Source organism: Hetaerina americana, unplaced genomic scaffold (assembly GCF_022747635.1).
Source record: "Hetaerina americana unplaced genomic scaffold, ioHetAmer1.1.p SCAF_2, whole genome shotgun sequence".
Lineage (NCBI taxonomy): Eukaryota > Metazoa > Arthropoda > Insecta > Odonata > Calopterygidae > Hetaerina > Hetaerina americana.
The window spans coordinates 29,064,994-29,086,749 of record NW_027286763.1 but is presented as its reverse complement, the minus strand read 5'-3'; the positions used below and the strand labels follow the sequence as shown (position 1 = coordinate 29,086,749).

Here is a 21,756-nt window from a genome sequence, read left to right as displayed (position 1 = left end):
AAAACATGTCATAATTCATTAAAAACGAGATGAGAATGATAAAGCGACTCGAGGAAGGAGGAAGAGCCGCGCTATTATAACGACGCACTCGGGCGCATGGCGGCAAAGCCACGACTATTTACGCCCCGCATAGTCCAATAATGCCTCCTCCTTAATGACATTCAGGGGATGGGGAATAAAAGGTTGCATTTTATCTTTTATCACCAGCCGATTAATGATGTTCTGATTGTTTGGATTACAGTTCATCAGCGTTTCAGTCAAATATAATGGTCCCTAAAATGAAAGAGTCGAAAAAATACACAATTTAAGCATCATGAAAATCTAAACTGCTTGGCCACGAACTACGGTAGCAAAATATTTATTTGCAATTTTCTGCATTTACAGATAATAATAAACTTCAATAAATCATAGCATTGTCATATCCTCTCGAAAACACCAGAGACTATAAAATGCCAATTAATATAATATGCGGAAGTAAGTTTCAATTCGCTTCAGTCATGTGCCTTTTGATACATGATATGCCAATAGCAACAATATATTGTCAAAGGTTTCATGACAATGGGCTGTCCGGAATGGATTCGGAAATCGAGCCTCGGGTAGATTGATATATCATCAAATTTCAAAGGCAACAACACAGTATTTTTAAGAGAAACACAGCCTCACCCCTACCTGAGGTCGATGCATTGATTTGGAGGAATTTCGTAAAGAGATGGTTTGGGTGGATTAAATGATATGAAATGGCGAGTCTACTTTATCGCGGTATAGTTATAAGTCATCCCCTTGTGGCGTATTCATAAAAAACTCTCTCGGAGCGCACAACGGTATTGATCGGGTGTATTAACGAGCACACCTTGATAAAAATATCGAGGTGAGGGGCAACAGGTTACAGGTGAGGGGTATCAGGCCTATCATACACAACATTTACGGTGACAATGACCGCAGAATGGGCCCAGTCAATGGCCACCCAGTTCCTTCTGAATTTTCTCCAGAGATTTACATTTTGTTTCTGGCTGCATGAAAAAAACGAATACGAAGCCACCGAATAAACACGAGGCATATAGCCAGTAGTCCACAAAGAAACCGGCTGCCGCCGCGATGGGCTGGAATGAGCGAGACACCACGAAACCCAAAAGGCAGCAGAAACTGCCAGCTATCATCCCGGCGGCACTTTTCACATCGCTGGAAAACAACTCGCCCAACACCACCCACGGGAGTGGCCCTAGTCCCAGGCAATACGTGGTAATGTACACCATTAGGGAGGTGACCGGAAGCCAACCCAATTGAGATGCCTGAGAGCGAGCGTCCAAGTAAGAATGAATCCCCAACGCGACAAGAGAGATGGCAGTAACACCACATGACAAGAGAAGCAGCGGTCTCCGGCCAGCTCGGTCCACCAGTATGGTTGTGAACCACGAGGCCACAAGTTGAACCGCTCCCACGATTATAGCCGCTGTACTTGGCGCCATGACGGAGTGCCCATTACCTTCACCTGTCAATATTATCTCAGCATTGAACAAAACGGCGATTATCCCCGAGAATTGCTGGAGGGACATGAGACCGCAAGTTATAAGGATGGCTCGCCTGTTTCCTGGAGTTCCAAAAACGTTCTTCATGGAATCGATAATGTTAGAGTCACAGATTCCCGATTCATCGATGGCGACGGAAATACCTTCGAGCTCCGAACTAACATTGATTCCACCCCTGAGCCACACCAAAGATTCCTCCGCTTCTTTCTTTCGGTCCACGGCGAGCAGATAATAGGGCGATTCAGGCAGGAAGAAACAGCCGATCATGAAGACGACCGGGAATACCACGTTCATCCCAGTTAGGGCGTAATATGACACATATGGACCGATAGAGTACTGCAACAGGACCCCAATATTTATCATCACCTGTGGAAGCGAACAAAGGGCTCCACGTTCGGATGGGGACGACATTTCCGCAATGTACACTGGACCCACTGTAAGGGCAGATCCAGTCGCGATTCCAACAAGGATTCTGGCTGCATAAAGCGGTCCTGGACTAGTGGCGGCCAATGTAATTATCCAGCCAGCGACACCGGGGACACCTGCCAATGCCATAATGGTACTCTTACGCCCGAAGCGATCCATGGCCAGGCCACCAAGAATGGGTCCTACAAGGGCGCCGATGGAGAGCACGGAGCTCACCCAAGAAGCCTCCTCATAGTCGAGCGGGCGGTATAGTGGCTCGTAACCCGAAGCCCCCTGCAAACGGAAGAGTATTGGAGAAGACCAGCCCATGCCGCATCCCGCACTCAGGAAGGCGAGGGTCACTAGTGAGAAACAAAAAAACGGCACCAATGGTAGATTCATTTCAGTCCTCACATCAGGGCACTTTTTTTAAAGTTAAAAGAGCTTTAGATAACTACCATAGGAACATATAATACTAAGAGTTTGGACCCGTAAACAATGAAAACCACAGTTGATGATAAAAAATTTTCAGCAGAATTGATTAATAAATGCTGTCAAGATGAAAAGTCATTGATTTCTCAGGTTTTCAACTGGGCTACTGATTTGGTCGAGATTTTCCACTTAAATTTGAAATTAAGGTCTTTCATAGACAAACTATCTGAAGGCCAACCGGTATAAATTATGTTGATGAATAATAATTAAGTGATTTGGAGCGCCTAAAGCTAAATAAATTTTTCACGAGTGTTTCCCAAAAAAGCAACTAAGCTTAGTAAACGTGCAAAAAACATCTCTATCATTTCTCCGTTTATTCAATAGTTTAACTTTGACGAAATGTGTAAGAAATACCAGGTTTAAACAGCTTCCTTTGATCAAATTAAGAATACAAAGTAACTTTCCACTGTCCTTTATTAGCGTACAACCGGTTTCAACGCTCAAGCGTCATCATCTTCCTTTGCCTTGAGACACCTCTCAAACTCCGATTGATGCTGATTCTGCAAATATTTTTAAATCTTCACTGTAAAAAAGAACTAAACTACTTGTATTTGCATTAATCTTTGGCACCTGGTAAGTTTCGAACCGAATAAGCAGAAATAGAGAAATTACATACGCCAGATGGAGAAATTAACATTAATGGAGGTCACCGTTTACAAAATAATTATCACACATGCTCGATAAGTTAAATGAATATTTTAAAAACAAAGGATACCAGTAAAGTTCACCGTTTTTATGAAACGAGCCTTAAGATCTTATGTTTTGTTTTTTAAAATTTCCATAAAACTTCTCGAACATATATTTTATAATTATTTTGTATTATTTTATCTGTCATGCATTTTGCCCACCGTTTTTCCAAAACGAGTCATTATGGACCATAGGAATGAAAACAAAAAAGAAAGACTGGGGCCAAGCTCTATGACCAAGGTGGCTTATGAGGGCTAATTGATTTCCATAGGGAAGGAGAGTAACGGGACAGTTGGAGGAAAATTTTCTACATCTATGAATCACCAAAATTCACTCTTGGAACTTTCTCGGGGATTTTATTGCATCTGCATATCTATTTCCCATCGTTATCATTGCGGTGATTACAATGCTTTGTCTACTTTGGGGAGAAGAAATAATCCATTTCGTTCCCATACTTTTTGGTTTTTACATGAATGGTGGTGATTCCCTTGGTGGAATGGTGTTTCAATGTTGGTCCAAAAGATAGTGAATGTAATTTACAGTCGGTGGCTGTCATTTACAATTATTAAACGTGAATCCTGTTAATTCTCCGAAGGAGACAGGTGATTTTCAGCGACCGGAGTGCAGCTGCGAACAGGAAGCTGAAAACATTTAATATCATTTACAAATTCCACAGTATCCATAAACCACTAGTCATCGAGGCCATATTATGCGTGTTGAGGATTATGAATTGTTTCGCAGTAAATACATTGTTTCAACGGGCACGGATTAACCACACGGAGGAAACTTTAACTCTCTATTTCCACCTTGTTACACCTAGAACAGTTCCCTGCTTAACGGACACAGCTGGAGTGGATGTGACAATTATGTTGTATGCTTGGGTAGATTCATTCACACATGGCATTTAGGCGACACCGATATTGTCAATCACGTCTCCGATGCATGATGATTTCTAATGGTAAATATAATTCCACACAAAAGTATCACCATGTGTGCCATGTTGCCCACGCCACACGACAACACAAAGTAAAGCTGTAATGATGAAGACTGAGAAAAGAAGACCTCAGAAGAGAAACGTACTCAATGTCGGGAAAAAACAAAAATGAATATCCACAAAGGCTAAGGGACCATCAAAATCCAAATGTTTAGAAAATATTTAGAGGGACATTTCTTTTGGTCTCAAGTCAGCGACATACAAGGATAACCGTCAACTGCACATTGTTTAAAAGCAGAAGTTTCGATATACCTGTGTTTACACTGCGTAAAAAACGCCAATATCCTAATTAATTTCTTTCCGAACTCCAACAACAAAAATACTAGTGCGAAAAACCAAATCCTTCAAATACCTGAAGATTTCATGACCGACATATTGTTGCCACACGAGGGAATAGAAATCATATCCGTAATATAAAAACAAAAAAGCATCATTTACGGAATAATATCCCCGGAATTGAAGGAACTTAATGGAGATATTCTTTCATATTTAAAAATCAAATTTACAAGTCGGCAGATCAAGGTTCAGTACCAAGGGACGAAAAGTTGTCACACATTACCCCATTCAAAAAGAGCGGGGTTAAGAACACCAGTAATTACAGAACGATCTCTTTAGCATAAATTTCACGAAACTTAGGACATTTCATTGTTATTAATAAAATAGCCTTTCTCGACATAAGGAACCTGCAGGATCTGTTCCAAAAATAGCTATAATAAATCAGGGTAAAACATTAATTGCAGATAAAAATACAAATTTAAAAAATTCTTCGAAATAGCGCCCTTGTGCATCGACACACCGATGCCAACGCCACGCTTTCAGTCACCGACGGCGTCGTCGGTGACTCTGGAAGGCGCCGATAGGAACCTCGTTCAAGCACCTCGTCACGGCCTCTTTGACATTTTCAAGCGTTCTACAATGGTTACCTTTCAAGCTCCTTGTTATTCGTAGGAGTGAAAAAGAAGCCCGTCGGGGCAACGTCGGAGCCTTAAAGGTGGCTGGGTTAGCGTCCAAGAGATCACGCGAGGTAGTCACACAAGCAGCCTTCTCATCTTCCGCCATCACCTTGGGGCTGTCTAGACACACGCCTTTCTCATGTGTAAATCTTCGGGAAGAATGCGATGCACTGTGGTTCTCGAAATTGCACTGTTTCGCTAACATTCTGACACCTGCGTGTCGATCCGAAATGAGCACGCCTTTCACCTTTTGCATAATTTAGAAACTGTCGTTTACAGACGCCCAGGGTGTTCCTCATCATCAACATCCTCACTTCCCACACCGAAAATTTTGTACCAGCGGCAAATAAATCCTTGAGACATTACTTCACCTCTGTAAACATCCTTAACCATGGCCATGGTCTTCGAATAATATTTTCTGACGTTAGTTAAATGTTTTCGCGTAACGTTGCTCCATGGAAGGTGGTATGGTGAATTTGTGACGCGCCTTTCGACAAGGGGCCTAGGCCAGGAGCGATTCGCACACTGCAATGATCCGCAGACAACTGACACGTATCGTGTTGCTTTCTCAAGACCTCTTACCGACTCTTCCGCCACCAATCGTCCCACTCGTCTCCAGTGTCGAAGGGAAAAAATCATTTTCCTTATTTTTGAGACACCCTATACTCTACCGTAACCAGGAAGGGTATTGGAAAAAGTTTAATAAGACCCCTACTACATATTCTTCATGTACATCAGCAACCGGAGCTGTCATGTTCGTGTTATTCTTTGATAGCATAGCGATTTGTCCCCTCCCATGGACTACAACCTTGACGTGGTGGAAGGGCTTGTGCGTTCCGATGACCCCCCGAGCTGTGCCAGCAGGAGTAATAATAACTGCTCCGGGTAGGATAACCCATGCCAGATAGGTCGAAGATCAGGAGCCAGACGAAAGGTAGTCCACGCAGCGTCTGTTCCTCAGTGAGGCGGCTGCAAAGGCGTCTGACCCTAGTAGGGTGGTCTTTGAGTGTTAAAAAGTGAGATTAAGTGAGATGAAACTAAATCAGGCCTTGGGGGTTGATAACATTCCTGCGGAACTATTACAATGTTTAGGAAAATGTGGGAGGAAGACGCTTTATGGACTGATTCGTAGTAACTATGAGGAAGAAAATCTGGCCACAAGACTTTGTGAGATCAGTGTTAGTTCCTATTCCGATAAAGGTAAAGGCTGCATCATGTGAGGACTACAGAACAATAAGTTTGATTTCCCATGCAGCTAAAGTTGTTCTCAGGATCATAAACAAAAGGATAGAGAGTAGGGCAAATTATTACAAAAGGGATGATCAGTTTGGGTTTAGCAAGGGAAGAGGTACGCGTGATGCCATTGCAGTAATGAGATTATCAATCGAGAGAACAATAGAATAAAGTGAGGAAGTTTTGCCTGTTTCGTAGATGTCGAAAAAGCGTTTGATAGATTGAATTGGGAAAAACTAATGAGTATATGGCAGAAAGTAGGAATAGATTGGAGGGAAAGGAGGGTAATCCGCAATCTGCACATGTCTCAGACTGCTAGGGTGCGAGTGGAGAACGGGGAGTCCGGATGGGCAGTGTTAGGAAGAGCTGTAAGGCAGGGTTGCCCATTATCACCGTAGCTGTTCAACCTGTATCCAGAGGAAATGATTAAAGAGGCATGGGAAGAACTGGAGGTAGGAATGAAAGTGGGCAGGGAATTCATAAAATCAGTTAGGTTAGCTGATGACCAAGCTTTAGTTTGCCAGTCAGCCAAGGGGTTGCAAACATTGCTGAGTGAGTTGGAAATTCAGTGCGACATGTATGGGATGAGAATCAATATTAATAAAACAAAGGATATGCGATTTTTCCAGAAAGAAATAGCCAAGTAAACAATGAAATAGGAGGGCAAAAACTGGAGCAGGTAGAGCAGTTAACGTATCTAGGAAGTGTTTTGGGCCAACACGGTCAAAGTAGTAGGGACGTAAGAAGAAAAATTGCGCTAGGCGAAGAGGTTTTCACAAGGAGGAGGGAGTTGATGACAGGGATGTTGAGTAAGGATGTTAAGAAAAGACTCGTAAAAACTTTGATATGGAGAAGATGGCTATGTACGGCGCGGAAACGTGGTCATTGAGGCAGGAGGATAGACGTAGATTGGAGGCTTTTGAAATGTGGGTTTGGGGAAGAATGGAGAAGGTGAAATGGACCGAGGAGAAAACAAATGAGGAAGTACTTGGTATGGTCGGCGAAGATAGGGGTTTGTTGTAAGAAATCCTAAAGAGGCAGGAGAAATGGATGAAGGGCGTATTAGTCGGCAGTGGGATGTTGAAGACTGTAATGGATGGGAGAATGTTAGGCAAACGAGGAAAGGGCAGGAACAGGATAGGGATGCTGGATGGGATGAAGGAAGGAAGGAAGTACTCAGAGATGAAGAGGGACCTGATGTAGAGTAGGTTGCTGGAATGTGTTTTGTTAGGATTCACACACTATTTATTTGGTAGTTGTGTCCATCCAAAAACCTACCTTTACCGGTAGATTACCTTACATTAAAAATGAATAATAGTAATTTGCAGATAAATCAGGGCATTATTAAGCGATTTAAACCACATATAAGTGGTGTAAGAAATGAGAGTTAGAATTAAAGACAAGATAATGTATAGCACAGAAGTTTTGGAATAGTATAAAATTTTAATAAGAGTAAAATATAAAACAGAAGGGATCAAGTGAAGCATTTAAGAACAGGTGAAATACTTGTGTGTTACCCTGACATGGGGTATACACAAAATAATATCCTAATCAGCCTTAGAGAAGCAAGGTTTCATCATGCCGGTTGTAGGAAAATCGAATGAAGAATAAGAATGATGTGCTAGTTAGGCCACATTTAGAATATGCGGCACATATTTGGGATTCATGTGAGAAAACGCTTTTTGTTAATAATTGCTAGGGGAGGGGAGCAAGCGTGACAGGCATGCTGGAGGACTAAGGATTGGGAGGCCCTTGATTCACCAAGAGAGCAGTGCAAAACATTCTTTTACAAAGTGCATTACATCCCAGTTTACCTGTGACTCCGATGGATTTATTATGGCACCAAATTAGTTAGCACCACTATTGGAAGTGATGGACGCCGTCACAGACAAATTTAAGCGCTTATTCTTCTCTCTCACAATAATCAATCATAACAAAATCGATCCCAAGTACACGAATACTTGAAGATCAAAATTTAATGATTCAGTTAAACATACTAATTGGTGCATGATGTATGAACACATTTGTATATCTATGGAAATTTATATGGGTATTTCAATTAATATTCTTATTCGTGTTTAAATTAGAATTGATACATGTATGGCTGGTGCCCTGACAACCTCTGCCACGCGCCCTTGTGGTGGCTGTGGTGGTTTGTGTTGTAATTAGAAAAGCAATGACATCCAAACGTACTTTTTACATTAGTCTTAGAAATTGTAAAAATATTGAACTCGGTGTTTGGGAGATCACAAGTTTAAGTGACGCGCTAATTTCCATTTTTTGTCTTCTTCTGAGTAACATACTAGAGTAATGGCGGTTACAGTCTTTAGTCTGAACTCATAAGGGGTAAGGGAGAGGAAATCTACGCAAAGAGATATTATTAAATAATTAGCGGTTGCGGTGTTCTCCAAATGAAGCTTCTTGGTTATCGACTCCTCTAGGGGTCACCTAATTCCGATTAATATGTAGTAGACACATTATACACCTATTATCGTGCGCTCTTTAATGGCATTTCCAGTGACTCCATAATGCCCAGCCGTATTTGAGAGATATATAAGGCCAGTTGGCACTTCGACTTCAATAAGTTTGGCATCCCTGTAAACCCCTTATATTTTGTTGCATTGCGAAACAGTCTTGAACAGAATAGCGGCAATAAATGTTTCTATTGCTTATGCATAGACAACCTGTCTTACTGGACACCTTATCCCGTCCTACGCTGCTTTAACTCCATAATCTGCTCGAGTGAATGCATGTATTGGGTACTTAGGTGGGCATTAGGAATTGAGATGACAGACATTCATGAGTATGTGGTGTCATTTTCCTTATCTGGCAGCAATTAAGCGATTATTTGCATTGCATTAATCATATTCAAGGTCATTTAATTCCGTGCGAGAATATCTACCGTGCATTATGTTGCCGTGAAAAGATGCAATTATGGAGATGATGGGACAAAAAAAGTTAATTTTGCAAAACAATACAGACAACTCTAAATGTATATTATCAATGAGTTACCACAAAGTTGTGTCAAATTGAGGAAAAAGTTTAGGTGAACTATACTTTATCGCAAATACGGACGAAATTTACATGACTTTTGAATTGTATTTCGGCGAGGTTGAAGGTATGATAATAAATTAAACTTTTCCTCTACAGCTAAATCTTTTCTCATACATAGGTACACCGAACAATTATGTAATAGGGCTATTAGAGTAATTATGGATTTTCAATTAATGAAAATCAATGAACCACCTTTGTCGCTGGGTAAAAACTAACTTAACGACCCACGTTTCAAATAATTAGAGTCGGTAATGATTCAATGCAACAAAAACTAATAAATATTTTTTTCCAGAAAATACTTTTATTTTTTGGGTCAATTATTTTTACTGGCCAAAGGACTGGTAACAAGGAATGCCTGCCTCTGATAATTTTAAATGTTAAATAATATGTAGTCAATATCAGGGACCGTAAATAAGTATAAGAAGAAAGGACTAGTGACTACTGCGGTGCGCAGTTCTACATGTATATAAGGTTCAAAAACTTGGCCGTTGAGGCAGGAGGATAAGCATAGAATTGGAAGCTTTTGAGGAGGAGGTGTGGAGGGGGATGGAAAAAGTAAAATCGATGGAGAGGTAAACCAATAATGAAATTCTGGTGACAGTTGGAGAGGAGATAAAGATGTTGCGAGAAATTAAGAGAAGAGAGGAAAAATGGATGCAGGGCATATTGAGCGGTAATTAATTTTTGAAAAATGTGGTAGAGAGTAGAATGTTAAATAGGCCATGTAGAGGTAGGAAAATAATAAGGATGGAATAAAAGGAGTCGGGAAGAATGTGGATTTGAAGAATGGCTAAATGTGATGAAATCTTGGTGATTTTTAGTAATGTGTTAGGTGGGGGGCGTAAATGTATCGGAGCCCAGATACCAAATCCATCAAACACATGCCTTTGAGTATTGGTCTCTTGAATATATTGAGAAGTGTTTGGCTGCCTTGATAAATCGTTGGTATCAACTTCTAAATTACCTAGGTCTAAACAAAATTCCACCATAAATACAATACCATAACACAAATATAGGAATTCGGTATGGAGAATAAATATTAGTTCCGTATTTTTTGACTCGGTATGATTACTTATAATATTGTTTGTACAATTCATATTAGAATACTTATTTTTTTAATACTTAATTCATACTCAGGGTACATTAGTTTCTGTTCCATCATATATTTTAGAAAAATAGCTCAATGAGACACTATTTACACCCGAGTTTGTGCTAAAATGATCAATATCACTCATGGCATTTAAAATTGATGGAATTTCAAAAATCCCGAAGAGAAACATAAAAAAACAAATATCAAGCTGAAGAATAAACTTCACTAGATTGAAGGAACTTAAGAAACCCTTGCCTTTTCTCCGTATGTGTCTAATCAATGAGATCGATTTTATCGCTTGACACCACGTTTCACAACTCTTTGTTTTGAATAAGTGCGTTTTTGCATTGGTTATCTTCCTGCTCAGCGAATACTTATCAGAAGGCCACGCAAATGCCATTCACAGGATTATGACAATAAAATCAAATAGATAAAGTTTAGAACAGACAGATTTAATGTTATTTTCCCCACGAAAGATAAGGGATCAGAATGACTACAATCGACCGCACTAGTTGAATATATGTATTTTATATTCGAAGTCGACTAGTATACTGTCATTATTTTAGCTAACCTTCATTTGACTGATCTTCTTGCAACTTGGTAGCCCATTTCGCATGCTTAGAGAAGTACTTAGCACTTACGAGGGTGATCTGAAAAGTTCTCGAGCATGATTTGTTTTCTCATGTTGGCACAACTAAGGGTAGACGCCGCGTCAAATTTCCTTAAGTAATTACTTCCATCATTTCGATTTAGGCAGTCATTTGAATTAGTAAGTCTGTGTGATGTTAGATATGAAAAAATCTGGTGCAGTTCAGCGATATTTCGTAAAAGAAGGTTTAATACCGACCGAAATTCATTCGAAGATTGTAAATGTGAATTAGGATTCTCCTCCTTCAATTTCCATCATGAAGATATGAGCATCCGAGTTTAAACGTAGTTGTGAAGGCCTCCAAGATTATCCACGTGAAGGACGCCCGAAAAGTGCAACCACACCGGAAATCATCAAAGTGCACAATATGAAATCGATACGCCGAAGATCGGCTTATGAAGGTACGAGGCATTTTCAATACTGTAGGGATATCAAAATAACGTATCGGTTACATTTTGCGCAAGGAATTTTACATGAGAAAGCATTGTGCAAGATGGGTGCTGCGTGGGATCACTGTGGACCAGAAACGCATTCGAACGGCACCTTTCCTAACAGCACTTGGCACGATTTACGGGAAACAAGAGTGATTGTCTGCATCGATATGTGACAATGGATGAAAAATGTATTCGCCATTAAACAACAAAATCGAAATAACAATCCATGCAGTAGACAGAGGTCGGTTCTTCAGCTTCAAAGAAGGCGAAATCGATGTCATCACGGAGTTGGTTTTTTGGGATGAGGAAGGAATTCTGCAGAATGGCTATCTTGAAAAAGTTACAAAAGTAACATGGGAGTACTATTTTAACCGTGTTATAAAATTTAACGCAGAGATTCACGAAAGCAGGCCCGCCTTGCAGAGAAAAAATCGTTTTCCGTCAGGACAATGCACCTGCCCACCAAAGTGTCTTGGCGATGTCAAAATTGTAGGATTTGCGCTATGAAGTGCTGGAACATCTACCCTATTCCCCAGATCTGACTCTTTCGGATTTCGATCTCTTCCGAAAACTCAGAAGTTTCCTCGATGCTCAACGTTTTTCATTCAATCAAGAAGCGGTTGCCGATGTAGACGAGTACGTAGCAGTATTTCCGGAATAACACTACAGAGACAAGAATGACACTGGAACACCGCTGGATAAAATGTTACGTTGATTGCAACTGAGGAAAAAACTAATATTAAAGGCCATTATGATGAATAAGAAAACTTTTGTGAAAACATAAATTTTTCATATTTTTCATCGGGCCGAGAACTTTTCGGATCACCCTCGTAGAAACCGTAGTGCATGTAGCTGTAGTACACATTTCCTGCGTTGTTTGAAATATTTTGCATTTTTATGGGCAACTAACAATTAAGCAAAGCTTAATTTTGCACGTCTGTTGTGGAATCGTCTCCTGCCTCAGATCCTAGGGGTGGCTTGTAGGGTACCAAGAAAATGTGAATGGCAGAGAGGCAAGCAGCGCACTCACCCACGATGGCGGCGTTATACTGAGGGAGCTTCTGCTTCGTGGTCAGAGACTTGATGGGCGCCTCCGGATCCACCACTCCACTCTCCCCCATTTTGGAGTGGTGTCACAGATTTGATCTCTTCGTCCGCAATGTTTACATTAACAAAAATAAATGATTATTGAAATTATAGTGCACAAAATGTGCATAGAATAACAGAATTATTCTTATGGATAATTAGAAGTCAGAGAATAATAGGTATTATTTCAAATAAACTTAACCAGGCTTTGTTATGTATTTACGCGAAAGTTATAGGTAATTTTCATGAGATGTCCATTAGAATGAGTTGGAAAATTATTTCTTTCGGTTGAAAATTTAATCAATTTAACATAAAATGGAAATTAGGAAAACGGAAATGCCGAAGACATTGAAAAATTGAAGCTGCTTCAAAATAGTGCGATAAATACATGCAAAATTTCATCATTTCCACTCCATAGACTCACGACGAAATTTATTTAGGAACACTGTCCCGAGCAGTTCAAATCATAAGAAAAATTAAACGTTAACTAATAAATGAACGGTAAGCAAAAACTATAAAAAAATGTTTGCTAATTATTTAGTTGAAAATTGCTCTGAATTTAAAAAATTGGTTCCCCAAAACCAAATCCACTCTTTACTTATAGGCTACCTAAAACACAGCTAATAAAAGACATTAACCGTGGTCGATCAAATGAACCGTATCTATTAATAAACAGTACAATACGTTCAGTTCATGGATATATAATTTCTAAGCTTAACCCAATTACCATCTAAAAATTAAATATTTTAAAAGTAATTTTAATAACAGAAAATAATGGACGGGAATGTTTTAAAACTGGCAAACCAAAAAGCTTAATTACACACCTTCAACAACAGAACGTCGATTGATCACATGGGGCCGGAAGCATGGATAAGAAGGCCTTAGACTCCCGGAAGGATACCGCCCGCCTCTTGTCTTAGTGCCTTCTGGTGATTGTTGAGTGTCAGAGAAACCTATTGCTATTTCTGCTGCTCTCTATGGGAACGAGACAGATGAAAGAATTTCAGGAGAGGAGTAATGGTCTGCAGAGACAGCGGACACTCCTGTCTCCGTTCACTTGTCTCCCTCCCCATTGGCGAAGCGGTCAGGCAACAGAAATCGGAGATCTCAATCACCTCGGTGAGATATATGTGGATTGTTATTTCTTTCTCATTAGCGTATCTTTCATCGAGTCATTCAATACCCTCGACATTTTCAAAAAAAATGCTCAGGGAATGATAAATCTTTCTTGCGCCATGCAAGTAGGCAGCCTCGGCGAAGAGCGCACGTAGTGAATTCGCTCGAAGAAACCGCGACGCATTTATCAGTCGAATCTCTTCTCGACTGTAAATTAAATTAATTAAAATTCAACGTGGGGGACACTTCGGTTCTCAAGAACTCCCCACCCGACTTGTCTCATCATGGCTCAGAACCCTACTTACCCAATTCTACGCGACGCTTTCATTTGATCTTTTAACACCAGAAACACCTTCCCTGTCTTCCTCGACACCCTGGTCCGCCGAAAGGAATAAAGATCCTGGTGACACCTGCTGACTGAAATAAGACCTTTCACTGCTGCTGAGCCACTTCAGCATTCGGGGATGCCACAGACGAGCAATTTTAATGCGTCTGGTCTGAGAATGACCGGGCGAGGGCGCGGGATTGGGGGAATGCTGAGCGTCCGCTAACTTGAGGAGAGCAGCGCATGCCGTCGATCGAGTGCGATTCAAAAGGCGACCCTAATTTAAGGGGGGAAGGGGAGCCGCAGGAGAAGAGCTTTGGAGCATTGGGACCCGCCGGTTCGGATTCCGCGTGCGTCGTCACCTAGGAGGCGCGATCGCTCGTTCACAAGGATCGCGCGTCGCTGAAATACACCCAACGCGGCGACGATCCGGAATCGAGACTCAGAACAGTGAAGAGGGGAGGAGGGCCTTCCGCGCTGCGCCTTAGATCCAAAAGAGTGCTCCCGTTAAACTTAAATTCGTGCACAAATGCAATAATAATGTTGTATTATTAATGCGTTGGCACATGATACGCTATCTTCTACAATGGTTTTCGTAGAGCATGTGTTGAGCCGCGTGCCAGGAATAATATTCAGTTAAGATCAGGTTCTCTATAACTGCATCTTCTCTTCATTTGCCGTCTGGATAAACACATCTAAGGAGTAATCGCGAAAACAATCAACTTTCAGAAGGATTCTATTTTGCAAGACTGGAGCGATATTTAAAATTTTCAATCATCCATTATACGAACTGCTTTTTCGCCATATCTGTCTACAACCACATGGTACCCTGCAAACCAACACTTGGTTTTGTGGCATGAGATATATTGTGAAAGTTAAGCATCGACCCATGAATGATTAACGACCTAGCTTTACCAGTAACCAGGTGTATGATTTCGTGGGTGCCTCGACAACATGGTCATTTTGCGTCAACTACAGCCGATTAAAAAATCTTAATGCCTAATGTATTCAGGAGAAATTGGATGCATCAGCAAAAACATGATATGAAATTAAAACATTTCAATATTATAAGAGGTTTAAAGGCCTGTATTTTTTTCAAAAATACCATGAAGCTGATGACGTTATCGGGGTCACTTAAAATATATGATTTAATCCCCTTGAAAGTTCAGTGTTTCGCGAAAACCCCTCCACTCCGCCAGATAATACCTCACTCTCAGCGAAGAGTCGCAGTTGTCGCCACAGGACTTCATCTCACCTCCCGAAAATAGTGGGTCAACGCACAATACCCGATCCTCACGCGAGTTCCTGTGAACTCTCCCCTTCGACACTCCCGACGGATGGAAGTGGGCCACGCCGATGTCACGGACTTTAAAGAGCTAAGTTTATTAGAGAATCAGTTTAGAATTAGTGCATCCAAGGCCAGGGTTATGTAGCACATTTGCAAAACTGAAAGTATTGGGCGTAAAATATACTACAATTTTTCGCACACAAATGGCTTCTGTTGCTGCGGAATCTGTCACTTCGTTCCAGGGGATACCCACAGGATTAGGAATCCAGAGGCATCTTCTGTCTGCATCTCTTAATTTGAAGAGGATAATGGATGACTAAATATCTAGGGCAAAAGGGTGTTTCTGAAAACAACTAAAAATAGCCTCCAATGAACTACGAGAATCCGAGATAACTAAATTGATTTGCCTTCTTCTGGCATGGCCTCAAGTACGACTTTGATAAGAATAACTCTGTAAGGCATATACTACACCTGGGATGCGGCTTACAATTTGCAATAGCTACTTATGAAAATGTTTGAGCACATCCTGACGCAGACGCATTTTTGAGTAATTCGTGCTCATTTGAATAAAACTCTCGAAACGACTCGGAATACTCTCAGACTTGAATCCTGTGCGGTACAAGAACTAAATATCCGAGGGACTTCCCAGAGTGCGTACCTAAAATTCCTCATAGGGTACACACCGGGAAGGTCGCCTTATCAATCAAATTTTTAAAACGCATGCCGAGGGCAACAGTAGTCCTTGGTCGTCGGTTCAAAAGTTCCATCAAAAAGGTTACACATTATATCATAATATTGATGATTCTGCATTGATAGGGTCCTGCAAACAGATATGCATAAAAGTGCCCGCTGCATCTTTGGCGGTGGTTCGCCAGCATTTCAGTAGACGTTTAAAAGTGTACTTATTCCGTATGGGTAAATTTCCAGTCTTAGACATAAATTATGTATGTAAGTAAGAGACTTGAGATTTCTTTTCCTCGCCGAGGAAAAATAAAAAACAGCCATACTCAAGCATTGATCAAACCAATAATCCATACATACGAAGCATGTCTGTCTCGTCAGCAACCCAAGACGATATAAGAACTTAAAAAAGGCCTTAAAATAACTTTGGAGCATACATCTTAATTTTGTCTTGGGTGCTATCGCCAGTCTAACCTCCTATCGACCATGAGACCTTAAAAACTAACATACGGCACCAATGATCAAATCCGATTTCTTAGTCTTTAAGTTAGGTTCCGGAAAAATTCCTAGTAGCTGGTGGAAGTGGAAACATTTCGATTTCCCTGGGGAGAAAAGAAGACCATTTCTAAATGAACAACATTGGCGGCGGTACAACGAGGATTTGTATCTACCTCTCATCGGTTAACAGTTCAACCCGCAGAATATTGCCAAGTCGTCAGCGAAAAGAGAAACCATCACAGGTGTTCTAATCATGCTACAATTCGGGTAATGGTAACAGCAAATCGGGCGACGCTATGAACTGAGTTTTGAGGGACTCTATTCTCCAAAACATATGATTTAGAGGAGGTCTCCCTATCCGCGCTTTGAAAAAATTATTCATAAATATTCGTAAATTAAGTTAAAAGCCCTAATCACGTAACGGAGGGTTTAATTTCATATCAAAAGTGACTGCCAACATGTTGTCGGAATAAATGCCACTTGGATGAAGCTCTCGCAATGTGTCCAATTATAGAACTTCGACACCGGAAGACTCACTTGATGCTGGGGAGTAGATTGAGGCTCTCGAGTCATTAAATTAATCGTAACTATTTACCATCAGTTACAAGGCAACTGTTTAAAGAAATCCGGTGATATTTGCTGGATGGAATTCGTCTTTGCCTTATTTGGGCAAAACTGATGGGGACAGGAATGGTGCGGAGGCTAATGTACTGGCTTACGACCCCAAGGGCCTGGTTTGAATCCGGATTTGGCAACATTGTGTGGAAAGCACTTCAAGTGAACCACTCTGTCCGTCGGATGTTAAACTGTTCACCTCTTGAAGCCTATCGTCAAGGACGGGTTTCTCTCCAGCCCTCCACTATTCCCTGAATATCCTACCCATACCAAATTGCCCGCCTACCCCTAAGGGCGTAAATGACCTCAGCTGTTGGTCACCTCCCAACCAAATATTACTCCAACAATAACTGCTTTTCACCAGCTCTCAGGCAAAACGCCTTCGGTCTAATGTTGGTTGAGTGTGGCAAGAATATCAGCCCTAGATGTCAGAGGAAATTTTTTAAGGAGGCCGTTGTAAATTTGATTCCCTGGCCCCCTTTCCTTGGCTCTTCCAATGCCTATATGAGCTCCTGCACTGTGAAAGAAGAGTTATATGGAGTGATATATAGTAGTCCTTTCATCGCCCAAGTGAAGAATAATCCTTTTCTAACGTTCCTAAATAAGGGATTAGGTGGTAGAAGAGACTCAATTGTCTCAATCTCGACCCAAAATAAAGACGACTATATAGTATATCTATCTAAATAATTGGTGGCTGTTATAATTACTGATTGTAGCGTAGTACTCTCCTGATGCCTCAACAATATCAGCGGGAGACGAGAGATTCCTATTGCCCCATGGCATACATTACACTGCCCTGTACAGGACTTCTAACCCTGAGACTGGAGAAAAAATACGTTTGACTATGATCTGATTCCAGAAGTGTACAATGGGAGCCCGTTAGTTGATATTGGATAGGTCCAAGGGGGCCATCTTCCTGCCTTTGCACTAAGTAGTGGCAGGCTTGGGGCGCATGTTAAATATTCGCAGAGTTCTTGTCCGCCTACGGATAGTCCGCCTATAGCATCTGCCCACCGCTCCCGAAGTAAAGTACAGATTCCGCCCCGAGCCATGCTGCCACTGTTATCATCCATCCTAAACACATTAAAACCTTAGGAATCAAATGGGTCACTTTAAAATGCGTCTCTAATGCAAACATACACAATTATAGAGGAATTGAGGATTTTATCACTAAGCCAATACAATTCCGCTTCAACAATAAGGTCATGATGGGGGAAAAATGTAAGAAATACATTAAATCCCTTATTTAATAGGTATGAAGCCTCAAAAGGGGTAAAGTCATTGTGTCTGATGCTGAGCTTTTTCCCCTTTCTTCTTATTCGATCGCCATTTCTCAATTTTCCCTTCAAAGTCTCCACATCAGAAGGAGAAGTAAGATTTTTTTGCAATACTAATAATAATAATTTGGGAGGCGATATCTCCCGCGCACAGATTTTGTTTGTGATCCGGTCTTTTCAGGGATATTGCTTCGTTTTGGCGAAGGAGGACCACTTTTTTTATCTTTTCCAGTTCAAAGGCTTCAGTATCCATTGTGCTATCCCGTATTTCATCGGTTCTGGTCGCATATTTCTCTAATTCATTAGGGTCTTTATCAGTCTTGGACCCACAGGGATTTTTTCACTGACTTTACTGCCACCTAGGCAAAATATCGAGAGAAGATCGGAGCGATCAACGTCCTATATTTCTTCTGTACCTCATGATAAGATAATTCGTACAATTCCTTATCTCCGATATTTTGCGCTTCTCCTGCATACGTATTTGGGCAAGCAGGAGAGTATGATTGGTGACCCTTCGGAATTTGCACGAAGATCGGGGAATGAGCAAGACTCATCTTCATATTTATGGTTGGCGCATCGAGGACAGATGGCTTCGCTTATGCATTTGGTTGCTTTATGTCCAAATCTCTTGCATTTCAAGCAACGCATTGAATTTGGGTCAATAGATCGAACAAGATAAGAATCGAATCAAACAAAGACTATCCGAAAATACAACGGGGAAAAAATTAAGTTCAACAGATGTCGTGATGACATGTTTGTCGCTGTTCTTGTTGTACGGCAGGAGATGACTCGTTGAGGAGCCATCCTTTTCGCTATTCACTAATATGATCGTAATTTGAAATTACACCGAGGCGTGTGTTCAGGGTTCTTTGTGCCTTGAAATTTAACGGAATATTACGCTCTTTAGACAATGACAGCAACTTTTGTCTTTACTTTTCATCATCAGTTTGAATGCGAATTTCTGATCATTCTGACACTCACTGGAGAACCAGTAACCGCATTTGATAGGATTCAAAATGCATAATGAAGGAAACACCAAAGGTATGTTCTCATCTTCCTTTGAGCACCTCCAATCAGGCATTATTGTCATTGTCCAATTGCACTGGCATCCCCACACGAGTGCGGAATAGGAGCATTAGCTCCGCCGCCCTCGTTTGGGCGGGATATTTTGGGCGGAGGGAGCGATTCCTCAACCAAGAGGCTGATGGAGTAAACGGGACGAAAAGAGAGATACAGGAGCGCCAGCGATACACTTTACCTCTTTTAGCCGAGTTCAGAACTCGTTGCAGCCCCCATCAGCCCCTTTAAGGAGGCGGGGGAGTCTTCCTTGTTCATTTTCTTCGGGTAGGTTACATTTGGTTTTATTTGCCTCCGTAAAATTCCTGGAGATACTCTTAGGGATATAATTCCGCTGGGTTATCACCTAAAGCTCAGCTGAGTTGTACGATAGCAGTTTGTGAACGGTATCGGAACCCATAAAATATATACATAAGGGTGCCCCAAGGATTAGTTCTCGGCCTCTCCATTTGAAACTTTGTTGTGAATCCCATGTTAAGGAAGCAGCTTTCAACAGATTGTAAAATGACTTCATGCGAAAGTAGAGGGCAGTAACTGTTCCGGTGAACAACAGGATCGAGATAGAAATCAAGGCGGTGGACACACTGGAATCCTGGGCCAAGATAAAAAAATTCACACACCCCGGAGAAGAGCGAATGCGTGATCTTTGGCGGAAAAATACAGAGGAAACCATCCTATAATACTATCTACGATAGACTATACACGACAGCTAAAGAAAGCAGTGAGATCTTCAAATACCTAGGGGTAGTTTTGAACGAAATATTCAGTTTTAAAGACCATATCAACCATGTAAAATTTAGGGTAAAAAATATCTCCAACGTTGTCAAGAGGATCAGCCACGACAGTTACTATTCCGATTGTACCTTATACTTGCGAGACCTAACAACACAGGGTGGTAAACTCGAGTTTCAAAGGGAAGCTGGGAGAAATTCAATATGCAGAGGCATTTAAGGCTGATCTTCATATGCAGAGGCATTTAAGGCCGATCTTGATATGCAGAGGCATTTAAGGCTGATCTTGACATGCAGAGGCATTTAAACCGTTAGTAAATGTACACTTCATGTAATAACTGGATTTGTTTGGTATTTTATTACATGATGAGGGATAGGAAAACACTGATAACACATTGTTTAGGTGAAACGTCGAAATATTTTGAAGTAGAAATAGATGGGGAAACACCAACTTTAAAAAAAACTCAACAACCCATAAAAAAAGAAGGGATCAAAGAATGGCCAAGACTGCAACCCCAGCCCAAATGGGAGGCATTTCCATAGAATATCCATAAGTTTATCGGACAAACTAAAGCCGAAATTTGACCATAACTCAAGATTAACACAGTGGCTATCCGGTCACAGGGACTGTAACAGTTACTTTGAAAGGAAATTGAAAGAGGATTCAGAGAAATGTGAGGAATGGAATACATAGGATACAGTAGACCTTAGACTAATAACGGATGGTGCTTTTCAACAAGAGTAGACTAATGCCGTTGCTGGGTTTCTCTCCATCCTTCCTTTCCTATCCATCCTTAAAGGTGCAAATGGCCTTAGCTGTTGGTCACCTCCTCTAAACCTACTACCTGTACTACTACTCCTAACAAATGATTCAGCCATGAGTGATTGATGGTTGAGGCCGAGACTTTGTGGAAATCCATTGCAAACAGGTGTTTCAGAAATAACTTTGCAGTTTCCACATAAAATAACTTATTTATTTTCTACTAGTTTCGCTACACTGTAGCATCTTCAGGAACGTACCTGAACAGGTACGTTCCTGAAGATGCTACAGTGTAGCAAAACTAGTAGAAAATAAATAAGTTATTTTATGTGGAAACTGCAAAGTTATTTCTGAAACTCCTGTTCGATTCAGCCATGAGGTAATATGATATAATATTTGGCACCTCCTAGCACAAAGAGAGGAAAATTCAATCCAAACAATCCAAGAGAATAGGACACATGGCATGAGTCAGAAAAATTATTTTAAAATGTAGGAAATCAAAGATAGAAGATGACCAACTGGCAGAAGAAGAAACTGTGGAGTCCTAAGAAAGAGCACCAAGCCACCTGTGGCTGTATAAAACAAAATATGTATATTTCATAAAGGCTATATGTAAGCAAGCTAAATACGAATGGTATTCTAGGAACAAAAGGGTTTAATTACTCAGAGAAATAGGCCAATTAATAGAAAAAATTGCAATGCCAAGAGCCTTAATCAACTAAGTTTTATCAATATATAGTAAGCTTTAGACATAAACCATTTGAGGAGTCTAAGCGGAGTAAGCT

General features: G+C 40.9%; 1 protein-coding gene across 1 annotated transcript; it reads right to left on the bottom strand.

Annotated features, from left to right (window-relative positions):
- Nucleotides 1-953: 953 nt before the first annotated feature.
- Nucleotides 954-2,126, bottom strand: LOC139687656 (facilitated trehalose transporter Tret1-like). The gene has a single exon (XM_071584896.1). The coding sequence runs from the start codon at nucleotides 2,109-2,111 to the stop codon at nucleotides 954-956; it is 1,158 nt and encodes a 385-aa protein (XP_071440997.1). The 5' UTR covers nucleotides 2,112-2,126.
- Nucleotides 2,127-21,756: the final 19,630 nt, after the last annotated feature.

What these genes read in the sequence shown, in the direction of transcription:
- LOC139687656 (XM_071584896.1), bottom strand. Translation starts at nt 2,111, where the DNA reads ATGGATCGCTTCGGGCGTAAGAGTACCATTATGGCATTGGCAGGTGTC.